Raw genomic sequence first — 26,601 nt, 5'->3', positions numbered from 1 at the left:
CTGTGAGCTCTGCTGACCTGGCCCATTCCAGAAATGAGTATTTCCACTCATTTTTTTTTTTTAGAAGCATGAAAGCCCCATTGTACAAATGGTCATTCCTTCTACTGAATATAGCCAGGGCAGATGGGTGGGAATTTTGTTTCAGTTCATTTCTGATAAGAATTTACCAAAATGTACAAATTTCTTCATATTCAAGATGCAAAAAAAAAACCCCTTGAGATTTTAAAAATTCAAATGTGGGAGAAAGTGAAACTGACAGATTCATCCATCCTTGATCTAGAGCTGTTGTTCAGAGGTTCAAGATGAATGCCTGGAGGGGATTGCCAGGCTCCATCAAAAGGAGAATTCTAAATGCATTCATCCAAACACACTTAGAATTCCCCAGATAGAGCCTGCAAGAAGGGGATTTTGGGGGCCAGACATGCACATCCGTCCCCCTTCACATGTTCTTTGAAAGTGTAGGCAAATAATGTCTGAATAGGGCTTATGTCTGATCCCACAAGACCCGTCTTATGTTCAAAAATGTGTGTGTGGATTTTTATGGACTCATTTGATTGTTGATTGATTGCCTTCCATTTGTTGTGCAGAAAGATCATGATCCAAATCTTGTCGGAACAAGTCAAAACTAAAAATGTAAAATGGCATGCAACTACAGTCTCTCCCAGCAATGACATTTGGAACAGTTTTGAGGCTGAAAGAAATATCCTTTTTTGACCTGGAGGCAAAGCACTTTGCACTAACAGCTACCACTCTTCCCATCGCTGGGCAAAACAGAAAGAAGGCTGTCTTATCTTAGAAACCTTGGCTCTTGTTCAGTGGCATTTACAGTAGACAATCTTGCATTGCTCCTTTGGTTGTCCAGGAGCTGGTAATGGATCTGTGCATAGTTCAATCTTTAGTGATCCACGATCGAGACCTCAGCTGAAAATTAGGAATGCATTGAAAAGTGAGGGTTGTATGAATACAAAATGAAGCCAACTGTACCTGGTGAGTGGAGTGGAGGAGAACACATCAGAACTACACCTTGACCTTCTCTCACCGACACGGCACTTCTCATCCGGCCACTGAAATTCCCCAGGTCTGTTAACATAATACAACAATTTAGATTCATGGAAAGAAAGTTATCAATATTAGTGTCTCTACAGCTTTCTCTTCCTCTCCTTCCTATCTTCCCCCTCTCTCTTATACTAAAAAGACCAATGCTCATTTTTATTCTTGAAATTTAAAAGAAAATGTCCAGTCCTTCCACGATAAATCTATTCTAGCTAATTTCAACTGGAACATAGAAATATTTTCCGCCTTACATCAACACCTTTTTATTGCTTCTTATAGGATATGGAAATGGTGTCAGCAAGAAGGCATTAGGTGATATACCTTTCTGTAACAGAGATTTAATAGCTCTTTTATTCCATTTTACTATTTCCTGCTTATTGATTTCTTGCCCAGTAAAAGTCATTCTGTGCATAGTGAAAAGAGATATAATGGGGGGAGAGGATGCATTGCATCTAGCCTGCATCCTGTGTGAGGCTCTTGGGTGTCATCAAAGGGATACTGCAAACAAGGCAATATTGAATTGTTTGGAACAAGCTTAGCAGCATTGGATCTACTGGAAAATCTGTTCTATGGTACCTAGATGATACTGTATTAACATTATGAAATGTTTGTAAAGGACTCGCCATGTGCAACATGCTTCACAATCTTTCTCCTCAAAATAACCCTGAGTGGCCACCAATCATTTCTTTGAAAAGGAATTGACTCCCTGCTCTTGAACCGAAGCATACTCATGGAGATGTAGGTTGGGGAAGCAAAAGCACATGGTGGGGAATAATCACATGCATTTGATTGCCAATGATAATTAGTTATATTATAATTGGTTAATGAGTAAAATTATGTCTGCTTGATTAATGGAGATTGTTAATTTACATACCATCAAAGTCTCCACTGTTCAGCTAAGATTGATTATTTTCCTTCACAGTGCAAAGGAATATTCCACTGGTATTGGTTATAGGGATCTACCTTATTCCAAGTTCATAGGAATCTACTCTGTACCAAGTCAGATCATTGCTCCAGTTAGCTCAGCATTGTCTACATTGACTGGTAGTGGCTTTCCAGGTTTTCAGACAGGTCTCTTTTCCAGCGCAACCTTTAGATGCCAAGTATTGACCTTCTGCATGCAACACGTGTGCTCTACCAGTGAGCTACAGCCCTTCCACCTGAGGTTGTCACACTCAATAGAACTGTAGTTTGCAACAGCACAATTTCTGTGGACTTAAAGTTTCTTATAAGTCCCCCTTGTTATTGTTACATATTTATGTAATACTCAAGAGAGATATGTGTAGGTCAAATCTTCTATTGTTTTGGCCCCTCAGTTCTTTTTCACAGAATCATAGAATCATAGAATAGTAGGGTTGGAAGGGGCCTACAAGGCCATCGAGTCCAACCCCCTGCTCAATGCAGGAATCCAAGTCAGAGCATCCCTGACAAATGGCTGTCCAGCCTCATCTTGAAGGCCTCCAGTGTGAGAGAGCCCACCACCTCCCCAGGTAATTGGTTCCATTGTCGTATTGCTCTGACAGTCAGGAAGTTTTTCCTGATGTTCAGCCGGAATCTGGCTTCCTGTAACTTGAGCCCATTATTCCGTGTCCTGCACTCTGGCATGATCGAGAAGAGATCCTGGCCTTCTTCTCTGTGACAACCTTTCAAGTACTTGAAGAGTGCTATCATATCTCCCCTCAGTCTTCTCTTCTCAAGGCTAAACATGCCCAGTTCTTTCAGTCTCTCTTCATAGGGCTTTGTTTCCAGTCCCCCGATCATCTTTGTTGCCCTCCTCTGAACACTTTTCAGTTTGTCTGCATCCTTCTTAAAGTGTGGTGCCCAGAACTGGACACAGTACTCCAGATGAGGCCTAACCAGTGCTGAGTAGAGGGGAACTAGTACTTCCCGGGATTTGGAAGCGATGCTTCTATTAATGCAGCCCAAAATAGCATTGGCCTTTTTTGCAGCCACATCACATTGTTGGCTCATATTCAGTTTGTGATCAACAACAATTCCAAGATCCTTCTCGCTTGTAGTGTGGTTGAGCCATGTATCCCCCATCTTGTAACTGTGCATTTGGTTTCTTTTTCCTAGGTGCAGAACTTGGCATTTATCCCTATTAAATGTCATTCTGTTGTTTTCTGCCCAGCACTCCAGTCTATCCAGATCACTTTGAATTTTGTTTCTGTCTTCCAAAGTATTAGCTATCCCGCCCAATTTTGTGTCATCTGCAAATTTGATCTGCAAATTTGATCAGCATTTTTGCACTTATTTCCCATTAAAACCCTGCCCATGATACTGCTCTTCCACATCTGCTACCCTCAAGGCACAATCCTATCCACATTCAGACTGAAACAAGTTCTGTAATTCCCAGCATTCCTCAGTCAGCCATGCTGGCCATAAAGTACTTACTTCAGCTTAAATTGTGGTGTTAACAGCTGCAATTTAGGGCAAAGTAAGTGCTTTATGGCTGCAAAGGGTGTCAAATACACAAATTATGGCCATAATTTCCCTACAATAGGCCAATGGAAGTGGTGATTAGCCTATTGCACCATTTAGAAAGATCAAGGGCTGCCCCGCGAACTCTCGCGGATGCATACAGGCCCTGGGGAAATTTGTGGGGCTCCAAGCAGCCTGGATTTCTCGATGATGGATCCCCCCCAGACCAGACATTGGGGGATTCACCCAGCCCTATCTCCAATGAAATGATGCAGGTATTGTAACACCCATTTGTTGTTGAAGTAATGCACCAATGTTAGGATTGGGAGAACAAGCCTCACCAAGATTCTCCGTACATCAGTTCGCAGCTCATCTCTCCTCAATTTGTGCTCATGTTTGCAATCACTCTTTGTTTTCCATGAATGGGAAAATTGAGCAAAACAAACAGCTATCGAAAATGAAAGTTGCACAAACAATTTCCAAGCATGTGAAAATTTCCAAAATTGAGCAAATTTCTCCTGTAGACTAAAGTGTGGGTGCTTTAAAATGTGCACATTTTGAGGAAGTTGTGCATTTTTGGAATGTTGCACATTTTTCAAGTATACATTTTCGAAACGTGAAGGCAACTTCAGGAATTTGCAAACATTTTCAGAGAATATGTGCTCCTGTTTGGGATTTCGAACAGGGCATTTTTGAGTAATTTGCAAACTGGAACAAAATTCTCATACATCCCTAATAAACATCCCACTCCTCTCCCTAAAAATGAATTGGGTCCTTTGTGTGTTCCATTTGAATACTCAAAACCTATGTGTGTGTGTGTGTGTGTGTGTGTGCGCGCGCACATGCACATGCACACACATATGTGTGCATGCATGCACGTGTGCATGGGGAGTGGGGTGAGGCTGAGTATTTGAAAGAATGTTTCAAGGGCCTGATTCCCTTCTCTAATAAGGGACAAATCTCACAAGGAAGCCATGACAGGGTAGAAGGCAACAGCACCAGCTCCTTGGAAGGTGTGAGAGGTTCACTGGGATTTTCCTCCATCCTGTACAACTGTTTGTAATAAGGTGGCTACTTACACATCTCCAAAGAGGGGGGGCAAAAGAAGACACAGACTTGCATAAAATTCACATATGCTAATTTATATGGATAGATACAAATTTGGAAATAATGACAATAATTTAAATAGCAATACAATACATGGGGGGTGGTGTGGTTGGAGATTGTGACTAGATGCCCGATGTGCCTGATGCTCAGTCTGCTGTCCAGGTGCTAAGTGTTCATGAGAACTCCAAGGCCCCTCCTCTCCCTTCTGAAGGTTCTGTCTCTTTAAACTGGACATAGACTGGACAGCCCTTCAAACAGAGGTTACCTTAAAATAGAGGACTGTCCTCTGGCAGCCCTTCAAATAGAAGACTGTCCTTTGTAAAGTGGGACAGCTGGCCACTCCAGTTTGTAAAGAGGAAGCAGGAAGTAAAGAGGAAACAGGAAGTGTACTGTTGCTGGCAACTTTTATCACTGTGGGCCCCTGAATGCTTTTGTGACATGACTTCACAAAAACTCATGGGGGAAGGATTCTCCTGTCGTTGTAACACTTGCCACCACCTGATGCCCTGTTCTCGCCCTGAAGTGAAGATGAGGTTCCCCCTCCCCATCCCTGCATGGAGATGGAGTACAAGGTAGCGGAGGATGGGGTGTGTCTGTGTGTAAGTACAATCAAGGTGGGAAGCCCACTTTTATAATTTTCCTTCAATTTTGCCCCTTTTACTGTGATTCTCCCAACTGTCAAAATTTGGACTGCAACCTCCTCATGGGAGGAAATGTTTTTTTAACAAAGTAATTCCACAAAACAACATACTACAGTATTGGAAAGATAAAAGCTCACTGCCTATAATGCAATGGACTGAAGACTTAACAACACTAGCAACATTTGAAAGAGTCGTATATAGGCGTAACTTTCAAATGGACTTATAGACAGATATTTGGTCTGCTTTTACTGAAGTTTATGTCTAACTTTTTTTCTTCTGTTTTTTTTTCTTTTCTCACTCAAGTATTGTAATTTTAGAAACTGAGGGTTTTGAATATGTTGTTGTATTTTTATTTCATTCCTTTTTTTAGGTTTTGTAATGTTTTCAGTTTGGTTTGGTTTGTAAAAATTCACAATAAAAGATTAATTTTTAAAAAAATTCCGCAAAAGCTATGCACAGGGATGGTACTATATTAATCAGAAAAACACTAAAAGGCTAATGTGTGAGGACTCTTCTGTAAATAAATAATTCCCAGTGAAATGAAAGTCCTTCGATGGCAAGAACATATTTTTGAGAGGGAGACAGGTAAGTAACATTAGGAAACAGTGGGAATTAAATGATCCCCCCCCCCCAGGTTGAAAGAGGGCAGTAGCAGCAGGACTCCCATCTTTGTGTCTTTGTAAAGGAAAAAAAATAGGCTGAGTTTTTCCAGCTGAACTCATTTAAAGCATTTAAGAACAAGAAAACCAGAGCCCCTTACTGGGTTTTACAAAGTGTGCCAGTATGTAAGGCTGTGTGAGTGAAGGTGTTGCAAAAGAAAGAAAGATAACATGGATCAGAAAATTAGGATAGTTGGAAGAAAACAGGCCCTGCTTTAAGTCTGAAATCCAAAATTCTGTGAGGCTTGTTTCTTTAGAAATTTGGTAAGGACACTGCAGTTAGTACTTGCAGTGTGGATGTATGTGTGGCACTAACAGAGATACAACTGCATACTCCAATTTGTGCTTACATTAATTACCAGGGGCTTTATTAGTATTGTATGCCACCTAGAGAGGCCGGATAGCTGGCCAGCTGGGTGGCTAATCAATCAATCAATCAATCAATCAAATAAATAAGCAAGCAAATGTAGGTAAGCCTTCAGCTGAGGCTCTGCACTATTGCATCCTCTACTCTGCAAAAACTTGCTAGAATGAAACAACACAGCCTATCATGAGGCTGGGACTGCAGAGAGAGAACCATCTATGTGACATAGCCCTCTACAGCCTCGCAAGAAATCAATTAAATGTAAGTGGTTGAGTCTCCTATGTGGATGAAAAGAGTAACTAGCAAGGTTTTAGTTAACCTCTAGCAAGGTTGTACATAATCAGCAAGCTGATTATGTACAACAGTCCATTCTGTTTTTCTCTGGTCACTTGCTTCTGAAAAGGACCTCTAACCTATACTCTGGCTCACACTTTCAGACATAACAACATTGGCACAGCAACAGATTTGATCTTAACCTCTTCTCTGTGTTTCTCATTGTGTGCTGACCTTTTCAAAAATGGTTTCCTTGTCTTTTTTTTCACTTCTTTTGCGAAATAATGAAACACTATTCCTGCTTTCATTCCTCTCAAAGAACCATTAAAGACATCTTCCATATTCCAAAAGACAACAGTAAAACATGAACATTTGTACACTTTTCAGTGCCTGTTCCATCTATCATTTGAGGGCATTTTCCAGAAAGGCAAATGGCATCCTAAGGAAATTAATGACACCTCTGTTGGCATATAATTGCATTCTTAGAAATACAAGTGTTTCACAGAGATGCCACAAGCTGCAACAATTCACAAAATTGCTCTCAAAATTGTCCTCGCTGACTGCAAATAAATTATAGATCATAAAGAGTGATAAGATGGAAATCTATTTTGCTGTTGTTAAAACCAATTTGCAAATTTTGATGGTCTCCAGACAGCATGGTTGTTAATTAAAAATAAAAAAAATCCAACTAATAAAAACACATAACAAGAATTGGTTCACATAGCAGCTTCCCACAGCGATTATCACCTTTTTATTGGGTCATCTGTTCCTTTAATGTGGCTTTACTGGAAGCAAACTGGGGGCCAAACTAGACATGACATTAATTGCATGAATGCAATTTGTGTGTATGGTTTTTGCAATGTAAATGGCACCCCTGACGGGATGGAGGAACAACACAGGATTGTGAGGAGGGTGAACTTAAAATTTTCCTCCTACCATGGTCATGACAAAAATCACCCCCTCTCCTAAACTCAGGTTTTCATCAGTAGGAAAGCCTCCATTGATGCCATGTGGAATGTTTTTCCTTGAGACCACAGCAGGGGGGAGGGTTCCCCCTTTGCACTCTCAGTCCCAATGCCACTCCCCCTACAGCTGCTATTTACATTGCATAAATCATGAATGTCAACTGCACTCACTTAATTAACATTACCTCTAGTATTGCCCCATGTGAGCAATCACATGCCTTAGAAGTCATTGGAAAGAATTCCCACTCCAACACCATGAAACGAAGTTTCCTTAATCATTGTTATAAGTGACCTTTTGAAATCCATGGGATGGAGGAAGTTCCATGGTATAACTCTGGAATAAAGAAGCATCACTAATGTATACATTCATGCTGCAGATTGGCATGTTTGTACAAGAAACCAGTGAAAGAAAGAAACATGACCGCCTTCCAAACCACATAAATCAGGCAAAATGGGCAAAAGGAAGCAGCGGCCACAAGGAGAAACTGTACTGTCCTACAATAGTGCAGTGGAGGTGGAATGCACTGGGATGGACATCCAGGATGTGTTTTGGAACAGAAGTGATAATGTCATCTGCCAGAGCAATAGATGGATCCTCCTTGCTAGGGATGTCAGAGAAATCCACAATGGATTCAAATGAGTTTGGGTTTCTATGGGCATGACCCAGGGATAGGGATGGTGCAAGAGTCCAAGGAGGGGCTGGAGTCTGGTGGACTCCCCCCCCACCACCTGGACCCCACTTGCCAGGCCACGGGGGGCTCGTTTGCCCACTTGGTGACCAGCAGGAAGCACTGCGAAGACGTCTGTCACCCTACTGAGCTCCCATTGTGTGCAGAAATCATGACTCAGTTACTTCTGCATATTTAATGTTGCATCTATGGCTGCCTTAATGGGGCGATGACTCAAATGACAGGGATAAAGGGCCCTTTATGCCTGTAATGTTGAGCCAATGCCCCTTTAAGGCAGCTGTAGATTCCACATTAGATGTCCGGAAGTAACCAAGGTGTGATCTCTGCACACAGTGGGAGCTGAGTCAGGCAACGGATGGCCTCTCAGCGCTTCTCGGGCACTTGCTGAGCGGTCCTTTCACTCCCACAGTGCAGCTCACATGAGGCAAGTCCGTCCATCCCTACCCATGGATTCCACAGCAGACTGGCTTTTTCTGAGCCCCATGAATTCTGAGAACTTGAGGACTTTTTTTTTTTTTTACTTCCTGGAATTGTATGCTAAATTAGTTGTGCAAAAATATGAAGAAAAGAAAACCACTGACCAAAAATGCATATTTTCCCCAATAGGCTAAAGCATGGAAATGCAGATGGGGGTATGTGTCATTTGTGCATTTTTCTTTTTCTTTTTTTCACTTTGGGGCAATTTGCACAAATGCACATTAATTAGTTAATAATAATTTGTGCACATGTACAAGTACACATGACGGAATTAGCGTTAAGTAGACCAAAATTCTCCTACGAACAGTGATTCCGTCAGTGAGTGGATGATAGAACAAAAGTTGTCTGACAATCCATGAAACACATATGGAATAGATTTAACAAAATCTGTACGTCCCTACTGCTTGCCCTGGCCGGTGTATAATAATGACGCTTTCAAGTTTTGCTATTGTTTGTGATGGATTAGAGGAAGTCATGGGGAAAGCAATCAAGCAGCACCTGAATCCTACTTTCTTTTCTTTGAGGGGGTACCGACTTTACACTAGCAGTTAAATGGCAAAACTTATTTGCATGATGTTTGACTTTTTAGTTAAAAGTTCAAGGTTGCATTTCAGCTGACTGAATAACTTTTGTTAAAGCTCTGTATGTTTTCTAAGCTGAACCAGTGAAGTCTGAAATAATAAGAGCCACTGAGTTCAATGCATATGAATGATGCATAGGATTTCAATCATACCCAGTAAACTTAATTGTGAGATTTTATTACTGGTGTGTTGGCTTATTTTGGATGTCTGTGTTTCATGAAGGAGTTTCCCACCAGACTGATAGCTCCTTTGAATATAAATAAAAAGAAAAACAGGAGAGTGCCTATGGATTTTCCATGGGAACTATCAAGATAAGCTCCTGCATTTCAAAATATACCACTACACTTGGAATATCTGTCTCAGTACATTTTTCTATCTTTATGATGAGTTGATTGGGTTCTTTATACCTGGAAAGGATAATTTTTATCACTCAGACATCCACGGCGAGTCATAGTCATTCAACAACCTGAGAGAGATTCCTATGTAATGAGCTAATCTCTGGACCATAAAGCAACTTTTTTTTTTCTTGGACAGGGGAGTGAGATGGAAGAGAGTTGCCATGGGGAGATAGCATGGTGGTAGTGGACAGAGTATCAAACCTGGACTTAGTTGAGCCATGAAGTTGACTACATGACCTTGGCCTAATTCTTTCTCAGCCTAACCTACCTCACAGGTTTGCTGTGAGGATCAAATTGAAAATACTCCATATATACACACAGATCCCACAAGCACCTTGGAGGAACGTCAGAATATCAATGTAATAAAATAAAATGAAGCAAATAAAAACAAAATGAAATTCAATGACATAAAGAGAATTCATTCCAGGGAAATGAAATGTGTCACAAATCCCCGAGTCATCCTTCACCTGAACCCTTCCTCTCAATACCATGTAACACAGCCTTCTCCAAGCAGATACCCTCCAGATGTTTTGGACTTCAGGTCCCATCAGCCCCAGCCAGCATGGCTAATGGTCAGGAATGCTTGGAGTTCTAGTCCAAAACATGTGTATGGCATCAGGTTGAGGAAGGCTAATGTAGTTATAAGGCTGTTTTTTTCCTGCACATCAAAAGGGGAAACCACCACTAAATATTTTGGGAAATGACAGTGTTCAGTATGCATCAATGGAGAACCAGAGTTCAAGGGCCAGATCATAGATGACAATCCTAAAATGGGTTTTTAAAAGACAGCCTTTAGGGATCAAGCATTGAACAGCTGGCTGGGGTCAGCACTGTGGGAGACGGAGAGTGATTGAGTTAAGATGGGAATGTGGAACAGGCTGAAAGTGAAGAAGAAGCAGAACCTGTGAGACTGGTGTTTAAAAATGAAAATATGTTTTGCTTGAAAGCGTGACTGGCAAGTGTGACTGTCAGTGCTGCGAGGAACTTCTGTAGAAAGCAGCGAAGAGAGGGACCAAAGGCAGAGGAAGCTGTGAATTTTTTCCTCGCACTTTTCTACCTCCTCTTTGGCACCATTTAAAAGTGATGCTGGAAAGGTAAAAAAAGAAAGAAAGAAAGAAGTACCCGTGAGCATTTCCCCAAGGCTGGTGTGACATTTTAAAGTGATTTATTTATTATTATTTATTGAAAAATATTTTTTATAGTTAGCAACTCCTGTGCATCCAGCTTTAGCATGCCAGGGATGTGCAGTCTGGATGCACATCTTACTTGCTAGTACTTGTTGCTTCACACTTAATAAATGATGCAAGTGCAGCAGGAGACTGGAGTTTGCGATAACAGAACTTTAGTCAAACTGTGCAACTCTTACTACAGTAACCCAAATGGCTCTTGCTCTAGGTTTCAGTTCCTTTGCTTATTGATTGATTGATTGCATTTATACCCTGCCTTTTTTCCTCTTGCAAGGAACCCAAGGTGGCTTACATGATCCTCCTCTCCATTTTATCCTCACAACAACAACCCTGTGAGGTGGGTTGGGCTGAGAGTCTGTGACTGGCCCAAAGTCACCCAGTGAGCTTCCATGGCCAAGTGGGGACTAGAACCCGGATCTCCCAGATCCTAGCCCAACACTCTTGCCACTATACCACGAACTGTTTCCCTCTATACAATGTCACACAGCTACTATCTTATGTCACATAGCTACTATCAAGCCTTCTTCTTTCATCTTTCTGTACAAAAAAAAAAAAAAAAGCTCAATGTATCTAATAGCTTTTCTCTCTGCCTCTTGATGTAGTCACAGGCATTACTGTCACTGTCCAAAAACCTCTCTGAAGTCTCACAGGTGCATGGTGCCACAAACATTTCACGTGCTTTGTTCTGCAGATATAGCCCTTTCTTCCTTCTACTCCGACAGTAACTATGTGGACAAGGAGACAGAATGGGGCCCACTGGCCCTGGCTCTAATGTCACTGTGCCTTACTGGTCCCTCCCCAAGACTTCCAGGCATTAGCTGAAAGGTCTGTCAACAGGATCCCCTGAGTGCGCAGCTGGATGTACATAGGTGCCTCATGGAATTTGGAACCACAGGGGAGTGTCTACTCACATGTATCTGTATGCAATATATATTCTAGTAGGCTAGGGATGTATGGATTGTGTAAAATCAGTTCTGTCTGTGTTTCATGGATTGTCAGGTGCCTTTCATTCCCTTGTCTACCCATCAACAGAATCGGATTTTTTACGTTTCCAAATTTGCACAAGTTCTCATTAGTGCAAATTCACATTAGCGCAGATTCACATATGAAAAACTGCACAAATTCACCAAAATGCACATTTTTGCATTTTAGCTTATGGGGGGATGTGCACATTTTGGGGCATTTTTTTATTTTGCATATTTTTCTATGATGAAATTTGTGCAAAATTTGGAATAGTTAGAAAACCAGTCTGCGAGTCTGTGGAATCAGCCCAACAGGGGAAAAGCTGGTCCACTACAGAATCTGCGGGTTGGATTCATGAATATCTGAACTCATTTGGTTCCATTGCAGATTTCTCCAACATCCCTAAAGTACACACATCTTCCAGACTTTCCAGCTAATGACCAGAACTGAGTAGGTGAGCCTACATCATTCGTAGTGCCATTCTGTGGACCAAAACACAGATCTATTCTGTCAGAAATACATTACTACCAAATCATTTTATTTTCTTTTAATTTCTCTGTACATCATTCCAGTACACTGAGAAAATAATTATTCTGTTAGGGCTGCACTGAATGTTTGCCCATTTCCGTTTTTAGGTCAAAAGTAGTGCTTCCTTGAGGGGGTTGTGATTTTCTTAAAAACTAAAACAACTACAACTTTGATTTGTATAACTGTTTACCTCTTTAGAAGCTCTTTGCTACTATCTCCCCCCTGCGCCCCCCCCCCCCGACTATCTATCCTGGTTAAATAGTTTCTTCTTCTTAGGGTGATCCAAGAAAACCACATAGGGATGATGATGGCAATAGGATTCCACATAGGCATATTTAGCTTTGTGCTGACATCACTGAGGGCAAATCAGTATCTGTTAATTCTCTGCCTAGTGCATATATATACACACACACACACACACACACACACACACATACATATACAATTTACTACAAAAATATCATCTGCATTAGTAGCCATTTTTGGATTCTTACAGATCTTACACTTCAGTGCATAGCCTCTAATGGGCTATGATCTTCTTCTGTCCCTGTTTTCCATAGAGGAATTAATGAACACTTCCGGATCCAAACACTGTGGCCAACATTTCCTTTTCTATTTGTGCATAATGCTGCTGGGTTCTTTGAAAGAATGTGAACATGTGCCTTTCTGCAGCAACACTGTACCTAATTTTGTACAACTGTCATCTATATGTGCATGACTTGGAGATTTTATTATATTTAATGATATATAAATATTACAAATAAATAAATAAATAATATTGGCATAGTTTCTGGTAGGGATGGCGGAGAATTCCGCCACGGACTCCCCTGGAGTCCATGGCGGAACAGAGCACTCCCCTTCGCCACCCTGCAAAATTATCCCCAGACAGACCCTACCTGCTGCTGGCCGGTCCAGTCCATCTGCTGCCATCTGCTGTGCTGGTCTGCGGCCACAAATGGCCTCTGGCGTAGTGGATGCCATTTGCCCATTTGCGTCCCTGCTTTAGCCGTGATAGGCTACGTAAATCTTTACGTAGCCTATCACGGCAAAGAGCAGGGACGCAAATGGCATCCACTACGCCATTTGTGTCGCTACTCTTTTTGTGATAGGCTACGTAAAGCTTTACGTAGCCTATCACAGCTAAAGTAGGGACGCAAATGGTGTCCCCTATGCTGGATACCATTTGAGTCCAAAGATAGGCAGGAGCAGAAGGGACAAGTGGCAGCGGCTGGCTGGCAGAAGGTAGCATCTGGCCCCACACGGATTCCCCCGGGTGGTGGAGGTGAGTCTTTCGTTCCACCGCAGACTCTGGGGGGCCGGATTCTTAGAATCTGGCCTCATTGGAGTCTCTGGTGGAATACTCTGCCATCCCTATGTACCTCTAGTTGCATACAAAATGGTGCCGTAAATCAGCATAATAGGCCATTTATGCCTGTAATCTTGTGTATATGGGCTATACATGGCACCATTTTGCTTAAGACCAGATGTGTGCATATTTGTGATTGCCATTTTCTTCTGCAAAATGGCACTCCTGGTGTTTGCAGACAGGTCCCAGATGAATGAGGTTGGCTTGGTGAGCAGGGGGGAGATCGACTGCCGGTCCCAGGATGCACGAGTGGGGCCTAAGTGAGCACCTGGAGAACCTGGACAGGGGGGTGCCTGTCCATCCCTATTGTTTACTACAACCCCCCCAAACTAGTAACTCCTCTGAAACGATGCCAAAGTTTTGTGTCAGTTTCGTGCTGCCACCCATAACTATCTACTGATACATCAGATGTGGTGTTCATAGTTAACACATAAAAAACAACAATATTATCATATCACCTTTTTTGTGCTAGTTTTGTGCCACAAATCCCAAGTTTTATGCTACTGCCAAAAGTGTGAAAATGGCATACACTTAGGTGGAACTGGTGAAGGCAAAAAATCCGCATTCACATATCACCTCTGAACGTATGCCAGAATTTTGTGGTAGTTTACCTAGGGATGGCGGAGAATTTCTCCCCGAAACTTCGGGGAGCCAAGCGCCAATGTGTTCGGCCCCCTGAACAAGTTTTGGGGAGAAATTCTCCACACCCCCCGCCCCCCGCCCCCCCCCGGGACGGGACTTATCTTTGCCGAATGTCCCTCCTGGTGGTGGGTCTGGCTGGCGGTTCGGCAGGTGTTCGTGCGGGGCGGGAATGGCAGCCGGTCTTTCGACCGGCTGCCGCTGCCGCCATTCCAATAAAAGAAAAAAAACCAAAAACGCCCCCGTGATAGGCTACGTGACGATTAACGTAGCCTATCACAGCTAGATTTGCAAAGTCAGCCGTGATAGGCTACGTAAATCGTCACGTGGCCTATCACGGGTGACTTTAAAAAAAAAAAAAAAGTGGCCCCTATCACAGGGGCGTTTTTTGTTTTGTTTTTTAAAACAATGGCGTTCGCGGCCGGGCAAGGCGGGAAGCCTCCTCCCCGGCCTGAATTTCGGCCGGGCGAGGCGGGAAGCCTCCCCCCCGGCCTGAATTTCAGCCGGGGTGAGGCGGGAAGCCTCCCCCCCGGCCTGAACTTCGTGGGGGGAGCCGCGAAGCGCCTCCCCCCCACCGCGAACAAGCTTCGACGAAAGGTAAGTGCCTTTCGTCCACCCCTAGTTTCGTATCTATTGGACACTGCAACATCTCTTTAAGAAAGGATTGTCTAATTTGGATAATTGCTGGTGGTTTAATACATCTTATGCTTCTTTTAAAAATATGTTTCAGCAATGTCCAGTAGCTTCTTTTTGGGAGGAGGTTATTACACAGCTAAATTCTGTACTGGAACTGTCTTCAATATTCACTGATATACACGCTCTTTTAAATTATGGATTTTCTATGCCCTTTTGACAGCTAAAAGACTGATGTTACAACAATGGAAGGATAAACACTCACTTCCAATAACTAGGGATGTACGAAACGACTCACCTGTTTTGTTTCGTGACATCCACGGTGGGGGGGGGAGACGCTCTGTCCCTCCCGCCAAAATCCTTGCCGGCCAGCTCCTCTGCGGAGCCACTGGCCAGCCAGGGCTGCCCACAGTGACATCCGGCCACTGCTGGTCTGCACAGGGATAAAAATGGCAGCCGCCATAGCTGCCATTTGCATCCCTTTTTTTTTCCTGTGATAGGCTACATTAATATTTATGTAGCCTATCACGGCTAGGGGTGAACGAAAGTCACTTACCTTTTCTCGCAGCTTTTTCGCGGTGGGGGGGAGCGCTTCGCTGCTCCCCCCGTGAAGTTCAGGCTGGGGGGGGAGGCTTCCCGCCTCGCCCGGCCGAAATTCAGGCCGGGGGGGGAGGCTTCCCGCCTCACCCGGCCGAAATTCAGGCCGGGGAGGAGGCTTCCCGCCTCGCCCGGCCGCGAACACGAAAGTTAAAAAAAAAAAAACAAACGTCCCCTGATAGGCTACGTGACGATTCACGTAGCCTATCACGGCTAGATCTGGAAAGTCAGCCGTGATAGGCTACGTGAATCGTCACGTAGCCTATCACGGGTGACTTAAAAAAAAAAAAAAGCGCGTACGCGAATGGCGGCCCCCATAGGGAGCCGCCATTCGCGTTCCTTATTTAGTTGCTGTAGTCTACGTCAATGTTTACGTAGACTACGGCGAAAATAAGGGCAACGCAAATAGCGTTGCCCTTATTTTCGCCGTAGTCTATGTAAACATTGACGTAGACTACAGCGACCAAATAAGGAACGGGAATGGCGGCTCCCTATGGGGGCCGCCATTATCCGTACACACTTTTTTTTTTTTAAAAGTCACCCGTGATAGGCTACGTGACGATTCACGTAGCCTATCACGGCTGACTTTGCAAATCTTGCCGTGATAGGCTACGTGAATCATCACGTAGCCTATCAGGGGACTTTTTTTTTTTCTTTCATTGCAATGGCGGGGGCGGCAGCCGGTCGAAAGACCGGCTGCCGCTCCCGCCCCGCTCGAACACCGGATGAACCGCCAGCCGGACCCGCCGCCGGGAGGGACATTCAGGGAAGGTAAGTCCCGTCCCGGGGGGGGCGAGGGGGTGGAGGATTTCTCCCCGAAACTTGTTCGGGGGGCCGAACACGTTGGCGCTCGGCCCCCCGAAGTTTCGGGGAGAAATTCTCCGCCATCCCTAATCATGGCCTCCACAGGGGCACAAATGGTGTCCTTGCATTAGCTGTGATAGGCTACGTAAGTATTTACATAGCCTATCACGGCAAAATCGTGAAGCGAATGGCAGCCACAGATACAGCTGCCATTCACAAACCAGCATGAACAGCACTAGGTAGGTGTTCCGTTTTGCACGACTTTCATGGGGTGGGGGGGGCTTCGTTCTGCCATGGATTTCGGGGGGCATTTGGCCTCACTGAGATCCATGGCGAAATTCTCCGCCACCCCTACCAATAACACAATGGATTGAGGACCTTACAACACTTCCAGTATTTGTCTGCGAGGCATATACTGTAGATGCCCCCTTCAAATGGATACTTATTTGGATACTTCATCCACTTTTGTTGAACCCTATATATAACTTCTAGAACATTGAATCCATTCCATATGTACTCATTATTATTGATATATACAAATTGATGTACATATATTTAAAAAGAGGGGAAATTTTTTAAAAAATTGTTTGTGCATGCTCACGGGACTCCATGTTGGGGAGCCCTGATCTAATGGAACATCTTATCCTATATGTACCTGCTAGGACCTTGAGATCATCTTCAGAGGCCCAGTTCTCCCACTGAAAGAAGTTAGGTGGGTGGCTGCAAAAGAATAGGGATGTCCATCACATGGAAATCCAGCCCTTTTAAGGCCTGCTCTTGCGAGCTGAGCCAGGGGGTCCACCCCCGAAATCCAAGAACTTGGCCAGGTCTTTTTCTCCTAACTCAGAATGTGTGCAAATTATTGCCAAATTAGGGGGGAACCACATTCCTGCCACTGCTGTGCACAAACCTCCCTCTCTCCCTGCCGGTGGCAATACCAGCAGGGACAGAGGGATGGTCATGCCGTGGTGGTGGTGACAAGGTGAGAGGAGAACACCATGGCGCTCTCTTCCCACTCTGTCACTGCTGCCACTGCCGCTGCTATGGTGCAACACCATAGTGTTACCAGTGCCAACACCAGCAGGGAGAGAAGCATGGATGCACAGCAAACATAGTGGTATCCTGATGCCACCACCGTACAGAGGCGGAAAATCCACCAGCTGGCCTGACTCACTGAAGCAGGACCAGCTGGCAGATGTTAGACCAAAGTGTGTGGGAAGGGGGGCTGAGCTGGCAAAAACTTGATCAGCTCCACACACACTCCAAATGGTTTCCTCTGATATCCCTACAACAGAGGGCCTTCTCAGTTGTGGCACCCCATTTAGAATGCTGTCCCCAACAAGGCTCACATGGCACCTACATTGTTAGCTTTTCAGCAGCAGGTGAAAACCCTTTTTCTCCCAGACATTTTAGATGTTATGGATGTTTTTAATACATTTTACATGGTTTTTCGTGTGGTGTTTTTGTTGTATCTGCATTGTATTTTATTCTTTTAGCTTTAAGTAATCTGACCAGAGAATTCCTATTATTAGGCAGATTAAAAATATAATAAATTTTAAAATATGTCTGGCATCCTGACATTATATTTTCATTCCCATGCAATGTATGCACAAGGTTCCAGATTCGATCCTTGGCAGTATTTCAGGTAATGCTGAAATACCTCTGCCCGAGTCCCTGGGGAATCACTGTTCCCCAGGTGAATTTGATATTACTTAGCTTCCTGAGTTGTTTTGTGATAGGGATGCCAGAGGAATCCATCTGGGGGTGGGGGGAGTTGGCTGAGCTTTCAGCAGCTCAGCCCCCCGGACTTCAGCTTGCCTCCCCACGAGCTAGCCCAACATGACTGCATCAAGCTGAGCCAGCTCACAGATTGTCCGTTTCCCCCATAAATTGCAATTTGCACAAATTGCCGCTAAAATTAAATAGCAGCTCAAATAGCAGCTCAGTTGGCAAATGCAAGCGAAGCCAGCAGTGGCAAGGAAATCCAGTGAGCCCAAAAAGGGCCGGATTTCCCCATGACGAACATCCCTAGTTTGAGGCAGTATCCTGCTTTCTTTCCAACATGCTTGTCTCTTGAACTATGCTACTCCTGCAAATAGCTAGTTCTGTATGCTGCTTTGTCCAGTGTCGTATCAAAGGTGTTAAATCTTCAGTCTTTGTTTTACAGATGATTAACCATTCTGATTCAATTAGAGCTAATGCTGCAAAGTCTCCTGCTACTAATGGAAGCCGAGTCTGTCTACACCCTTGTATGCAGCATTTTCTTTCCCAGCCAGCCCAGAAGCACCTGAACGGCCATTAATTTTCACTTGCAAATAGGGCTTGTACTGTACTGTTTACTGGAAACAAGTCCTTTACAGCAGTAATTAAATTTAATAAAATGCACATTTCTGCACAAGTTGTTTTTATAAATATTTTCGCAAATGGCCAGGTAAAGTCCCTCACTTAAACGGTTTGGCAGTCAGTGCATAGAAACTGAGGCATTATGAATGTGGCAAGGCAGAGTAATTTTCATTATGTTTCCTAAGCAGAAATGGTCCCCTTCCCCATGCTTCTCTACGATTAAACATCAACAACCATTTCACACATTCCAATTCAGTCTGATTCTGTTAAATTTAAGGATGATGCTTTTGCACTGCAAAAAAAAAAAGGTCACCTTGTTGGCTACATATAAAAGCTAAATTCGAGAAATTTGAATTTGAATTAGTTTCTGCTTTTCGTTTCTCATTCAGCCCTTCCCAAACTTGGTTTCTCATTCTTGGCAGCTGGATTTGGGTGGAGGGTATAGTTTGCTTTTTAACTCATTTGATTTGTGTCATTGGCTAGTAATACAATGTATTTATTTATTTAAAGTATTTCTTGGCTGCCTTTCAGGGCAGAAGCCCTCCCAAGGTGGTTTACGGCAATAAAATACATTTTTTAAAAAAGTTAAAATATTAAAAGCGATAAAAACATAAAAACAACAATAAAAACCAACAATAAAACCAGCAACAGCAACAGCAACAGCAACAACAGCAGTTATATCAAGAGAAGGCCAGGTTAAAAATATATATTTTGAAAGCCTTCTTAAAAGCCTGCCATGATGGAGTGTGGTACATGGAACATCAACAAGAAGAAGTATGGGCCTCACACTGTAGTCATTTCTGCATATGATGTCAGTGATGGTAAATGACACAAAATTCTACACTTTGGCACAGAGTGGGCCCTACAATTAGGCAGAATGAGGTAATTACCTCAGATGGCATAAGCTGCAGAATGGTTAGTAACTAACAGTTAGTAACAGGGAGGTGTTGGCGGCTCTGTTAACTATGAAACCTCCAAGCTAGTATCTTCTCTGTATGTATGCCACACTTTTGTGCCAATTTTGTGGATGTCATTTGGGTAAACTTAGGGGTGGACGAAAGTCACTTACCTGTCGTCGAAGCTTGTTCGCGGTGGGGGGGAGGCGCTTCGCTGCTCCCCCCGTGAAGTTCAGGCCGGGGGGGAGGCTTCCCGCCTCGCCCGGCCGTAATTCAGGCCGGGGGGGAGGCTTCCCGCCTCGCCCGGCCGAAATTCAGGCCGGGGAGGAGGCGCCTCGCCTCGCCCGGCCGTGAACTCCAAAGTTTAAAAAAAAAAAAAATGCCCCCGTGATAGGCTACGTGACGATTAACATAGCCTATCACGGCTAGATCTGCAAAGTCAGCTGTGATAGGCTACCTTAATCGTCACGTAGCCTATCACGGGTGACTTTAAATTTTTTTTTAAAAAGCGCGTACGCTAATGGCGGCCCCCATAGGGAGCCACCATTCGCGTTCCTTATTTGCTCACTGCAGTCTACTTAAATCTTTACGTAGACTACGGCGAAAATAAAGGCAACGCAAATAGCGTTGCCCTTATTTTTGCCGTAGTCTATGTAAATCTTTACGTAGACTACAGCGACCAAATAAGGAACGGGAATGGCGGCTCCCTATGGGGGCCGCCATTATCTGTACGCGCTTTTTTTTTTTTTAAAGTCACCCGTGATAGGCTACGTGACGATTAACGTAGCCTATCACGGCTGACTTTGCAAATCTAGCCATGATAGGCTACGTTAATCATCATGTAGCCTATCATGGGGGCGTTTTTCTTTTTCTTTTATTGCAATGGCGGGGGCGGCAGCCAGTCGAAAGACTGGCTGTCGCTCCCGCCCCGCTCGAACACCCGCCGAACCGCCGGCTGGACCCGCCGCCGGGAGGGACATTCGGCGAAGGTAAGTCCCGTCCCGGGGGGTGTGTGGGGGGCGGGGGGGGTCCAGAGGATTTCTCCCCGAAACTTGTTCGGGAGGCCGAACACGTTGGCGCTCGGCCCCCCGAAGTTTCGGGGAGAAATTCTCCGCCATCCCTATACGAAACAAACATTTTTGCTGAGTAAGGTGCAGCCTAAGATCCATGGATGTGACAGTTAGACACCAAAACATTGATCCACTGATGAGACATTTTGTCCTGATGCCTACAGCATTTTCTCATATTCACAAATGTGCCTATGGGTCCAAAAGATTGGGGACCCCTGCTAGTTTCAAACTCTTTAGGGCTTTAAAGGTCAACACACTAACACATTGAATTGGGCTCAGAACTGGACTGGAAGTCAGTGCAGCAGACTAAATACTGGTGTCACATGATCATATCCAGCAGTCCTAGTTAGTAACCCAGCAGCTCTGTTTTGAATTAAGTGAAAGTTTGGAGCTGTTTTCAAAGGTAGCCCCATGCACAACTCATTGCACTGGATATTTCTGGTTCTTCAAAACTGGACTGTTGGCAAATTAACTGAGAAACTGAATCAAACTAACTTCTTTGATCTCAGGGAAAAATCTCTGTACGTCTTTGCATTGAACGTGTGTGTGTGTGTGTGTGTGTGTGTTCAGAGCAGGCTAAGGAAATAAGCAATTCTGCTGGGTTGGCAAATAAAGATATTTGGTCTATCATTTTGTATTTATAACTGAACAGGTGTGCTTTGTCATCACTACTCGACAATCACCACTCAGTACATAAGCACAGGTGCTGCATGTACTGATAAGTTTACATATCATTCTGGCATGCACAAAGGGGGGGAATGATCACCAAGTTCTCCCATTCCTGCTTATTTTTTAAAAAGGTACTTGTTGTCAACTCTGTAATATTTGGTTTTAAGATGAGTGGATGGCAAACATTGACTATGAGACAAGTGTTGGATTTTTTTCCTTTTGATTTAATACTGTAGGGGCAGTACAGAGAATGGGAAGGCATGAAGAAGTGTCTCCACTGTACTGTACCCAGACCCAGGAGCAGGGCAAAGTCATATCTGGAAAAAATTGCCAGTAGAGAATTCCACACAGATTCCTTAGCATGATTTCTTACAAAAAATGAACAGATATTAAAGCTCTGGAAGATATGCATCCATTTTTTTCCTACCTCTCATACATAGCAGATGTGATGGGAATGCAAACCTGTGCCTGGATTGTACCCAATTCAAGCTGTATGTCGTGGTTCATATGAGTAAATGTTCCTTTGTACAACCCCTCCCCCCACAACACATATACACAATGGCCACACACAGAAAACTATCTCAGGGAGAAGGCTAAGCCAAAATGTTTCTCCCTGGCATTTCTACAAGTGGGACCTGCAACCCAATATTGCAGCATGGAGTGCTTCTGTTCAGGGTTCCAGCCAGCCAGCCAGGTATGCCCATTTTCTGGATATGGCATTCCAATCCCCACCCTCCCAATTTTCTTTCCCTCTTCCCCTCTCACAAAAGTCAGACAGCATCTTGTGGCCACTGAGTATGCTCAGTCCTCATTGGGCTGGTTTTGGACTTTTCTCCCCCCTGCCTGCCTTCTGAGTTTTTGTTCCCTACAAGGTTGTAAAAGAAGTAGAAGACTTTTGTACTTCAGCAAACCTTGAGGTTTCTCCAGGCCTGTTAATACCTTCCTCTTGGTCATGTAAGGCGCCATTTTAGCTACAATATTGCACTTTTAGTGGTGAAGGCTTCTCCACTCTACCACATGAGCACTAATGTAGTCCTTATGTTGAATTCAAGGAAGGCTATACTCCCTGCTGCATGCAACAATACACCTCGCATGTCATCTTGGAAACATTCCTTTTTTTTGTTTCATCTGAAGGATGTATACTCCACACCCATTCCAGTACTGGAGTGCACATTTACTTCACTTAAAAAACAAAAACAAAACAAAACACTCCTTTCTATCAGATTACCCGGAGTACCTGTTTCCAATCAATTAAGCTTGCTTTAATTCATGGAAGAGACTCTGGATGAAAACTGAAGGACCCGCCTTACCTGCACGATATTACATTCCTATATTATCTATTGAAAACACACACATGCAATCTAGGTTAACTATATTACTAGTTCTAAAGCAAATGAATTATTGTCTAATATTTGATAAGCATTTGCCTGCCATCACTAGAAAAGAAACTATGGATACATAAGAGAAGCAGAAAACTGAACGTCTTGCCAGATTTTCTTTGAGGACTTCCACCACTAAAATGCATGCATGGACAAGACTAAGGGCACAATCCTATGGATGTTTAGACAGAGAAATGCCCTCACCCTGGCGCCAGCTTGTCTGGCCGAAAGGGGGGGGCATTGCGGGCGGGTGGGGTGACAAGACGTAGGGGCCTCTGATTGGTGCACCCCAGTGGCACCACCATGCAAGGAGGGGCAGGCTGAGTTGCCTTAAACTCAGCCCCCTTCCCAATCTCAGCTCTCTGGCTCGACGCAGCTAGAGAGAACTACAGCTCCGCCGAGAAACAACGAAGGACACCTGCCTGCTGGAAACCGTCGTCGTCGTCGTTCCAGCCACTTGAACTCCTCCTTCTCCTCGGTTCCTCCTTCTTGGTCCCGAGGGCTCAGCGCGCCTGCTGCGGCTCCGGCTTTGCCGGCAGCCGCGGCGGAGGCGCACGTGCTCAGACACCACCCCCTTCACGGCCAGCACTTGGTCGCGCCGGCAGGAGTGCAGGCGGCTGCGCCAGTGGCACTCACCTGGGGGAGCTGCCGGTTGCTCGCTCCTTGTGCATGGCCCCGCCTGGCCGAGATTTGCCCTCCAAGCACCCACCCCCTTCCTTTTCCCTCCTCGGGCAGTGGCCGCGCGCCTGCGCTGCCACAGCCCCAGTGTTGCCGGCGCTCACAGTGGGGGCGCATTTGTGTGGGTGTCGCCCCCTCGGGCAGCGCTTTTCACCCGACGGAGGTGCCGTCGGATGTGACGGCGCGGGCCCGGGCGCGCCGCCTCCAGTGCGCTCCCCTGCTGTGGCGCCCGCGCTCCCGGTGCCCGAGCGCCCGCCCCCCCTCGCCTCCTTGGGCGGATTGCCGCGCGTTTACACCGGTGTGGCCCCAGGGTTGCCGGCACTTGCGGCGGGGGCACGTGTGTGCGGGCGCCGCCCCCTCAGCTGGCGCTTGCCGCCCGTCGGGAGCGCTGGTGGGTGTGCAGGCGCACGCCCGGGCGCGGTGCCTCCTAGAGTGCTCCCCGGCCGGGGCGACCACGCTCCTACTAAAAAAAAAATGGCAGCCAGGTGCCCCCCCCCACCGGGGGTTGCGGCTCCGTGGGGGGAGTGCCTGCTTGACAAGCCAGGGGTCCCAGGTTTGATCCCCGGCAGCTCCAGGCAGGGCTAGGAAAGAATCCTGCCGGAAAACCCTGGAGAGCCATTGTTGCCGAGCAATGTTGGCACTCTTCGGCTGGATGGAGCAATGGTCGGACCCAGTCTAAGGCAGTTTCCAACGTTCAGCCAACCCCCCCCAAACTGCTTTTGTTCTCGCTGGCGGTTGCACGGGCCTGGGCGCCGAGCAAATCGGCGCTGGCTCTGGCTGCCTCCCGCGAGTGTGGGGCGCTCGCGGCGGCAGCACGTGCATCCCCCCCCAAATGCACCAACAAACTCAAAAATAAACAAAACATCCTCCTCCTTGGGGTTTCGCCCAGGCCAGGCGACACACCACAGCTGGAGGCGGTCTGCCCTCATGGGGCATCTCCATCAGGAGCACTACAAGTGGCATCGCCTCCCTTGCTCCCGGGGACCCAGACACGGTAGGGATGGCGGAGAATTTCTCCCCGAATCTTCTGGGGTCCAAGCGCCAACGCATTCGGCCCCCCGAAATCGGCGGTGAAATTCTCCGCCCCCCCGGCCCCCCCGGAATGGGACTTAGCTTTGGTGAATGTCCCTCCCGGTGGCGGGTCCCAGCGGCGGTTTGTTGGCCTTTCGTCAGGAGCGGGAGCGGCAGCCGGTCTTCCGACCGGCTGCCGCCGCTGCCATTACAAGGTAAAGTGTTAAAAAAACCCAACAACCCCGTGATAGACTACGTAACGATTTACGTAGCCTATTACATCTAGATTACCAAAGTCAGTCGTGATAGGCTATGTAAATCATTACGTAGCCTATCACGGGTGACTTTGAAAAAAAAAAGTAGGTACGCAAATGGCGGCGCCCTATGGGCACCGCCATTTGCATTCCTTATTTGGTCCCGGTAGTCTACGTAAAGTTTTACGTAGTCTACGCCGTAGTCTACGTAAAGATTTACGTAGTCTACGCCGTAGTCTACGTAAATCTTTACGTAGACTACCGGGACCAAATAAAGAACGCAAATGGCAGCGCCCATAGGGCGCCGCCATTTGCGTACATGCTTTTTTTTTTTTTCCAATGTCACCCGTGATAGGCTACGTAACGCTTAACGTAGCCTATCACAGCTGACTTTGGAAATCTAGCCGTGATAGGCTACGTTAATCGTTACGTAGCCTATCATCATCTTTTTTTTTTTTTTTTACACTTTGTTTCGCGGCCGGGGAGACGGGACGCTTCTCCCTGGCCTGAATTTCGGCCGGGCAAGGCGGGGCGGCTCCCCTCCCTCGCCTGAACTTCGGGGGGAGAAGCGAAGCGCCTCCCCCCCACCGCAAAGCACCCCTGCGAAAAGGTAAGTGACTTTTGTACATCCCTAAGACACGGCTGCCCTGGATATGGGTGAGATGACTGCACCTCACCCCAGTTGTCCAGACGGGTGACCTTCAAGGCCGTGGGATTGCCGCCTTAGCTTACCTCCCTGGGGCGGCTGTCCCTCCCAATGTCATCTCCCTATATGACGCCCGGGCCGCTTGCAGCTCCGCCAGTCACACCCCAGTAACCCCAGCTGCTTAATGCAGCATCTTACTGGGTTTTGCTGGATTAATTTAGGATCCCTCACCTGCCCCCGCCCGTTCAGGCATCCACGTAAGGGGCATATCAGATCCCTATGCTAATCTGGTGAGTTGTATGGTCACCAAGGGTACTCCTTCTCGTAATGTCTTTCACCTGAGGAGGTGTGTGAATGGCTTGTTGAGTCCTCTCGCAGGAGGGCCGCCATTGCCCTGCTCTGCGTAAGGACCTGTTGGACCAGGACCTTTCGCTCCAATTTTTGACTCCTTCCCGGTCGGGGTTGGCAACAGATCTGGCAGTGGCCACATTCACCAGGCGGTCTCCCGCACTGGCCCTCGGCCGATGGCGGGTCCGCTGCTTCAGCACTGCTATCTGTGCAGGGAATAAAGCCCCAAGGGCACATACTCCCAGGACACGTGACGTTTCCGTCGTGAGTGTCCCCTTGTAGCAGTCAGCACTCATGCACCTCTTGTCCAATGCCCGGGGATGGGGAGGTCCCCCTTGGAAAAGCCGAGGCAGTAGGAAGCTCTGGATGGCCCATGCCTAGTTAGGTTGGCGCCGTTACTCCGGCTTAAAGACACTACCCCAACTGGGGGAACGCATCTTAACTTGGAACTCGGTCTATGCTAGGTTCTAAGCGGTTAACAAGGCAGTACTGGCAGAAGGGTTTTAGTCCCCCCCTTTTTCTCCACACCCCATTAGCTACTCTAGGGATCTCCCTTCTCGAAATGATACCCAGGAAATCCTCTAGGAAGTTATCCTGATTCGTAACCTCTCTTCCCTGAGGGCCAGTCAGTTAATCACAAGATCCCTGATCATCTCTGCTCAGTGCGACACACCTCTTCATGAGGCAGCTGTCTTGGTCTGGGATCCTGTCCATGGGTCCCTGAGGGGCATGTGCTACATGGAGTCCAAAGACGGTGGTCAATGTTCTGACCTAATGCAAGTATTGCTCCCCTTTCCTGTTACTTCGGTGCCCCTTAAGCTCACAAAGGCTGAGAACCTGTCTCCCACAGCAACATTCGGTGAAGCCTATCCGATACCCTTACATGTTATTCTCACTTCCCTCAGGACAACTTTCAGGTCTTTTAGGCACAGCTCCAAGCAGTTATACATCAGGCATGGCTT

The 26,601-nt window shown here is 45.9% G+C and overlaps 1 protein-coding gene across 1 annotated transcript in view; it reads right to left on the bottom strand.

Annotated features, from left to right (window-relative positions):
- The window catches only part of LOC146349431 (contactin-5-like), a 233,967-nt gene that overhangs the window by 145,833 nt on the left and 61,533 nt on the right, over nucleotides 1-26,601 (bottom strand). Inside the window, exon 4 of the mRNA XM_084842648.1 lies at nucleotides 985-1,080. Within this exon, the coding sequence (XP_084698774.1) occupies nucleotides 985-1,080 (96 nt within the window). The remainder of the gene's footprint in view (nucleotides 1-984; nucleotides 1,081-26,601) is intronic.

Source organism: Heloderma suspectum, chromosome 3, assembly GCF_057233095.1.
Source record: "Heloderma suspectum isolate Gila_16-S chromosome 3, 16-S_ref, whole genome shotgun sequence".
Taxonomy (NCBI): Eukaryota; Metazoa; Chordata; class Lepidosauria; order Squamata; family Helodermatidae; genus Heloderma; species Heloderma suspectum.
Note: the sequence above shows the minus strand (reverse complement) of the source record. Positions and strands in the feature narration are given on the sequence as shown.